At 27.4% G+C, this 8,035-nt stretch overlaps 1 protein-coding gene across 1 annotated transcript; it reads right to left on the bottom strand.

The window, feature by feature from the left end:
* Positions 1-4,533: 4,533 nt before the first annotated feature.
* On the bottom strand, positions 4,534-6,410 carry LOC130798269 (peroxidase 27-like). The gene is made up of 4 exons (XM_057661192.1): positions 6,173-6,410; positions 5,596-5,787; positions 5,113-5,278; positions 4,534-5,023 (listed from the first exon to the last, which is right to left on the bottom strand). Exons 1-4 carry the CDS (start codon positions 6,389-6,391, stop codon positions 4,608-4,610), a joined length of 993 nt encoding a protein of 330 aa, XP_057517175.1. The 5' UTR covers positions 6,392-6,410; the 3' UTR covers positions 4,534-4,607.
* Between the last annotated feature and the right edge of the window lie 1,625 nt (positions 6,411-8,035).

Below are 8,035 nucleotides of genomic sequence, written 5' to 3'. Positions count from 1 at the left end.
TGTTTGCTAAAAATGGAAAAAATACATCATTATCAAGTCATCAATAAAGATACAAAAAGCAGCTAAGTTCTCGATAAATAGTAATTGCTGCGGCCTGGATCGGAACCTGAACTAAATCCTCCAAAATGTTGCCATCCATGATACGGATGACAGCCGATTGAATCGATCAGCGCTTAACGCCGAGTCTTGGACATAGATGTAACATCTTTAATTTAGTTAACTCGACTAGGATAAAATGGTACAGAGTCTTGGACATAGAGATAACATCACATATCAGATCAATATGGAAATCAACCATTCTCCTTGGGGGTAAACCAGGTAAATCCTGATAACTCATCCACTACTTCTTTAATTTAGTTAACTCGACTAAGATAAAATGTTATAGAGTCATGGACATAGAGATAACATCAGATATAAGATCAATATGGAAATCAACCCCTCTCCTGGGGGTAAACCAGGTAAATCCTTAAGATAAGCATTATGGTATTCACAAACGATTGGGGTTTCATCGAGACTTAATTTGGTTCTCTCCTTAATATTGAAAATAAAATACATGCATGTATCCCTCATTTCTATGCTTAATCATCACAATGGCTTGAACGACATGAATGGTTTGAATAGGGGACACATATTTGTTTATAATCAAGCACTCTCCTACTTGAGTTTTAACCCAAACAATCTTGTCCTTTTAAAAAAATTCCACATGATGATGTCTCTACAAATTCATACCCAAAATAACATCATAAGTACCCAATTCAAACACTATCAAGTTGACAGTAGATGATGATCTAAAATCTTAAGAGGAAAGTAGGAAAGATACGGTCACATAGGAATGGTGAACCGTTAGGTGAACAAATTTGGGGATTGAATTTCTGCGGTTTGAAAGACAGAGGATTTGTGAAGAAAAGAGGTAGAGATAAAAGATCGGTCGACTTTAGAATCAAAAAGAATGTGAAAAATTTTCTACGGGAAAATTATCAGAAATAACTTTACCTTCAAACTCTTCATTCACGTTAACTGTTATTCCAATTGTCAAATCCTAGACTCCTGAGTGAGGGAATATTATAATCTTTCGTCATCTCGAATGAAATTTAAACATGTGATCAATATGACATTAACATAATTATAACATGTAATCTACACATGGTCACATAAGCACAGAAGAAAAAAATTGAAAAAAAGTTATTTAGGAAAAAAAAAACTCATTTGATAAAAAACATCTGTTTTTTTTTTCTTTGAAAATGTCGGCTATCGAGAACTTTTTTTTACATGGAACCGAAGTTCCGGAATTCGAGTAACTTTAGCTCTGATACCACGTGTAACAGGAGCGGCAATTTCGATACATAATTAACATTTGATAATAATGTTTAATAAAAGAATATCGCGAAAGTCTCAAAATGCCGAACTGTTAAAAACTTTAAATCAGAAAAACGGAAACTGTTTAATACAAAAGTAAATATTACATCTGATAAGAAATATTGTTTGCTAAAAATGGAAAAAATACATCATCATCAAGTCATCAATAAAGATACAAAAAGCAGCGAAGTTCTCGATAAATAGTAATTGCTGCAACCTAGATCGGAACCTGAACTAAATCTTGCAAAATGCTGCCATCCATGATACGGATGACAGCCGATTGAATCGGTTAACACTTGACGCCGAGCATAACTTCCTATCCAACTCAAATACGAAAATTATACGCTACATTTACAAAATAATAATTTAAGTACGAACTTATAATTAATTGACATCACCGTATACTTTACCATATTCTTTTCCTGTTCCATACTTTTAAGTCATTAGGACCATTCTCAATCCTGACAGAAGTACGTTGCTGCCACTTATACAATTCGGTAACCTTAACACTTAAGTAAGTTCATTTGGTTAATACTCATAACCGTACCATGCATCACAACATCAACACTAATCAAGTTTATCACTGATCAACAAGCACATCAATATAACACCTGATATATGTAAGGGTCTTGTTAGGTGAGGACCGTAGTTCTAAACCCTAACTGTGGTGGGAGTCGTCACCCCTCCAATACAATTTATGCTCGAGCTCTATAGGATAGGTAGCTAACCCCCTATCTTACACTGCAATTTACGTGCCAGCCAACACGGGCATCGGGATTTTACATGCCGGTACATTGTTCGACATTACCTTATAATTTCACAAAAATCAATATTTCTAGTTTAAAAAACAAGTCAAACTTATAATTTTCATAAAAGTCAATATCTTTAATTATAAAACAAGAAAACTTATAATTTCACAAAATCAATATATCACACATAGTTTGAGCGGCAAGTTTACTAAAAATACTTTACATCATTTTACATAAATTTTGGTCAAATAGTAAGCAAATAAAATATTTTGTACTAAATAGTGATTAAAAGTTACTTTTATTATGAAATCTCATGTTTTTCAAGAAAAACACTTTAATATTTAATAACTTATAAAAATTTCTCCAAAATATCTTTTAAAATTTTTATCTTATTATTATCACAAAAATAGTTGTAATAATTTAAAATAGTAAATCAAACTCTTTTTTTTAATCATATGATAGAGGTCGAATAGCCTATGAGTGTTTTGGGCCCTTTTCACATAAAAAGAACGACTTAATTTAATTTATTATACTAAATCCTATATTTAAATAATTAACATAACCACTTACAAAATAAAAACTTTACCGCAATAACATTGAAATTTACTATAACTTTAAGGATAAACTTAAATCTCAAAATAAAGTATAATAATAACAATATTTTTAATATAATCATACTTAATAAAATATGTTCCTAAAATAACTTAGTACCTTATAAACTAGTTTGAGGGATAATATAAACATATTAATAAAAATTCTAACATAAAAAAAATAATAACATTCCTAATGTAACACTTTACTCATAAACATACTAGCACTAGTTTTTAACATAAATCATACTTAATAGCACTAGAATATAATTTTGCACCCAACTTCCTAAACTTGTTCAAAGATTATTAAATTAACATACTAAAAATACTTTTAGCATACACATACTTAATATAATCTTGATCATAATTTCATTAAACTAACTTCCTACTAAAACATATCAGCATATTTCATACTTTGCATATTATAAAGTAAATATAATGTAAAATTCCACAAAAAGAGTAGGGTAAGAGTTATACCATACTAACACCAAGGATTAGTGCTAAGTACTAATTAGGAAAATAACAAGAAATAAGACCCTCCAAGATAGATAATAATGCTTCAAAGATAATTAATCCAAACTCCCAAAATAATGATGATCTTCTAAGCTCCCAAAATAATTAAATCCAAACTCCAAAAATAATAATACATTAAGTACCCAAAGTAATAACCCAATAATGCTCCATAATGATAATGATTTAGCTAAATAAAGAGTGTTCTAAGCTCCATCTTCTTGAATTTCTTCAACTAATAATAAAGGTATTAAGGTAATAAGATTTAAATGAAGTAAAAATATAAGAAAGAATGTTAGAAAGATTTGATGATGGTGGTGTAAGTGATCTCAAGGCTAAGGAGGGTATTTATAATGGGTTTGGGCAACTTTGTAGTTCATTAGATTGTATGAAAAAGTATTTTAGGAGTATAGAAGAAGCTTAGCTTGTGTAAGTGATTTAGAGTGAGTAAATAAATGTGTAAGAGTTAGAGTGTGTAAGTGAATGTGTAAGAGTTTGGAGTGTGGATGAAGGTTAGCTTGTGTAAGAAAATGGTGATAACTTGTGTAAGTGATGAACATCATGGGTTACTATAGAAAGGATTTTGGTTCATCAAATTTTTTTTCTAGTATGTACAAGTAAATATACTTTAAAATAATGAGTAAATTTAATAATGAAAATATATAGTTTACTTAGAAAATTTTGCTTAAAGTATACTTAAAGTTAATAATAAAAATACGACTCATTTTTATATATAAAATAATTAAATCAAAGTTATAAGGTTAAAATAATAAGTAATAATGTTAGTTTAAGGAAGAAACTTAAAACGTAACGTTTTACAAAACCGTGAATATAATAATATAATTTTACTTTTCGTACTATAAAATAATAAAATAATATTTTAGTGCTTATAAAAAGATTTTAAACAAAATAATATTTTTTTAAGTTTAATATTTAAAAGAAATTACAAAATCGGAAAAGGTTTAGGATTAAAGATGGTTTGAAATGGATAACCAAAGGATTAGAGATTTGAATTGAAAATTCGAAATAATTAATCGGAAGATTATGATAAAGAATTTTGAGTCTGTTACAGATTTGTTATTGTTGTAGTTGGTGTCGATTAACATTCTAGTCATTGCCATTGCCAATCAATTACTAGTACATAATTAATTTCTTAAAATATTATTTTTAGATTTTTACAAATGCTGCAGCATGAACAATTATTATTATACATATGTGATTATCATATAACGAGATATATTTTCGTGCTATGCACAACTTTATTAGTTTCAATAATTAAAAAAATTCACTAACACAATATAAACTCTCTATCTTTGTAAGTTTGCTAATATCAATGTTGTTTGTTTCTACTCGTAATAAATCATTTTTCACTATTTGAGAGGGACGAAAGCAAGATCATAGTTTATGCATTGACAGCGCCACATGTCTTCCTAACTTCACCTTGATTACCAGTAAGAACCCCAAGTTTAATCATCTTAGACATTGACACACTAAAATCTTGAGCAAAAATTGATCCCTTACTCTTAATTTGTTGGTCAATGTAGCTCTTTGTCTCAGGATTAGTCAGAAGAGCAGCATCAGATTGGAATAACCCTCTATTTTGGCTTACCATAACGTAATAATTTTCATCAAAAACTCTAGGTGTAATCCTATCCATTGCAACAAATGATTGGGTGTCATTTGGATTCGGCGTGCATCTTGTCTTTAAGAATTCAACATAACTAGGAGACAATGAAGGGTCTCTGTCGCCTCGTCCCGTGAAATTGTATAGTCGGTGCTGAAAGATGAAGCAGTGACCTTGTCCAATGGTGTGAGAACCTACAATATTGCAATTTTTGATTACATGAAATTTTATAGTGGTTGACTTTTAATTATAATAAGAATGTTGTAGTGAAAATGAAACTTACCTAATAAAACTACCAAATCCTTTGTAGTTAAACCCAATGCTGCAAAATTTTGTTGAAGACTTGAGAAATTGAAAAATGGAGATGGTAAAAGACTATCTGCATCTGAAGCTAATGATATTTTTCCATCCTTTCTACCAAGAGGAACTTCCCAAAAAGGTCCATTTATCTATAGCATGTTAATAAAGATTGTTCATTAATGCATGTTAATTAAGAAAACATATTAACATACCATCATGCATGAAATTAGAAGGGTAAGTATGCATATTTGAATAAGAAGGAACACTTACATATCTTTGTGTGTTGATCTAATTCAACTATCATTATTTTATATCATGAAAGATGAGGAAAGGAAAAGTGAGTTTTGCTTTGGAATCATTTTATGTAAATAAGATTTACTTCTCATAAAACACAAAGAATGTTTTTCTTGTTTAATGGATCGAGTATAAAGTTTAACCATTATCAATTAGGATAAATGCTTTTTACCGTGCGGATTCCATCTCGAGAAGATAAAGCTAATATATCAGCACACGAAACAACACCAGGACAATGGCTTTCTAGAGCGGACTTGATTGCTTCAACAACTTCGTATCCCCTGAGTGTTACGTTGGGAAGGGCTGTCTTTTCCGTTTGATTGTTAGACTCCGTTGGATCTATTAGTACAGAAGCATCACACCCCTACAAAAATTAAAACATTTTTAATTTGAGAAAGTAAAAAATGTGTAAAGTAACTAAACCTACTCATGATATGGGCATATATTATTTTATAAAATAGTGTATAATTTGAAGAAAAAGTTAATTGTGTTATACTAATAAACACCATTCATTTCCATATGTATGTCTTGTATAATTGAAGTTAAAAATAGTGTATACGTTCAAGGGTTAATCAGACTAAAGGAAAAAATGGCAAACTAAACCAACAAAGATCAGAAGCTAACAAAGGCAGCTTTTACGTAGGAAAGATACTTGCTGCTATTTAAGTAGAGCAATATCATCAAACAAAAAATTGTGTTAGTAAATAATGAAGAAAGTATTATAGTAGAGGAAATAATAATAGATGTACCCTAACAAAACAGTCATGGAAGACCATTCTAAGCAAACCAGGAGCAAAGCGAGGAACATGAGAAACATATTGCTCAGTAATCCTTTTAACAATATCCTCGACTCCAGGGCATGAGTACTTATAATAATCCAATGACAATTCTTCTGTGTTTGCCATTACAGTTGTCATGGCGAACAACAAAAAGAGAGAGAACAACTTTTGAAATATCTTAGTTGTCATGGTAAAAGTTCTTTAGAGATATCGATAAGAAAAGTAATGAAGTAGTGTTGTAATTTGTGAGTAGAATGTTTGTCATTTTATAGATTAACTGTGGTACGTAGTATTTTTTTCGATTGACATTGTCTAAAGATAACGAATTAATAATTAATTAATTTCAAGTTTTGAAGGGATCATAGTCAATGTTTATAGAATGAAGTATGCTTCACATTTGCTTAATAAAAAATCTATATCAACTCATGTGCTTAGCAATGAAAAATCAAGTTGGTGATAACAATGAAATTATTAATGGTTAATTGTTTATCCACTTTCATCACTTCTTTGAATGAAAATGGGAATGATGACTTGAATCATTCTTATTTGTGGGGAAATACCATGTACTCTTTCAAAGTGAAGGCAAAGGAAAACAATTTTTTGGAATTTATCTTATTAAATTCTTTTTTTATTTCAAATTAATTGTTCCTTTTTGAATTTTATGGTAGATGTAAGAAACTTATACTTGAATGTATTAAATCAGCTTAAATTCTTGTATGAATAAACGAAATATCTTAATTCCGTCATCACTCTCAACTTTTAATCAATGAATTGAAATGATTTGATTATTATATTAGCTAATATGTCATTATATTTTATTTTTTTAATATAGATGAATTTTTCTTTTTATCAATAAATTAAGATAATTTTATTATTATATATGTCCTATTCACGAGTTGTATACTCTTGTGGCTTTAAGAATTATAAATAATCATTTGTATAATATATAGAAAACTATGGTCAATGTCTAGGAAGAAAAGGACGGCAGCAACTCATACCTATAAATGAGAACGCGGCCAAAAGAATCCCCTAACTCAAGAAAAATAAAAACAAGTTTTTGCAACAGAAAAGATAAAAAAAATGCATAAAGAGAAAAAAAGATAAGTAAAAACAATTAAAAAAATAATAATAAAAAAAGTTTTAAAAATTTTTAATAAAATAAATAAATTAATTAAAAGAAAAAAATAATACGAATAAAACTGATAGAAACGAGATAAAGGTAGAGAACAAGAACAACAAGTAATTGAAAAGGAAATCAATAATCTGAAACATGGTTAAGGCACCTCCAACTATATATATATATATATATATATATATATATATATATATATATATATATATATATATATATATATATATATATATATATAATATATATATATATATATATATATATATATATATATATATATATATATATATATATATATATATATATATATATATATATATATATATATAGTGTGTGTGTGTGTGTGTATATATATATATATATATATATATATATATATATATATATATATATATATATATATATATATATATATATATATATATATATATATATATATATATATATATATATATATATATATATATATATATATATATATATATATATATATATATGATATATATATATATATATATATATATATATATATATATATATATATATATATATATATATATATATATATATATATATATATATATACTATATATATATATATATATATATATATATATAACTATATATACTTATATATATATATATATATATATATATATATAATATATATATATATATATATAGTATATATATATATACTT

Source organism: Amaranthus tricolor, chromosome 13 (assembly GCF_026212465.1).
Source record: "Amaranthus tricolor cultivar Red isolate AtriRed21 chromosome 13, ASM2621246v1, whole genome shotgun sequence".
Classification (NCBI taxonomy): domain Eukaryota; kingdom Viridiplantae; phylum Streptophyta; class Magnoliopsida; order Caryophyllales; family Amaranthaceae; genus Amaranthus; species Amaranthus tricolor.
This window is presented reverse-complemented; position numbering and strand designations above follow the sequence as displayed.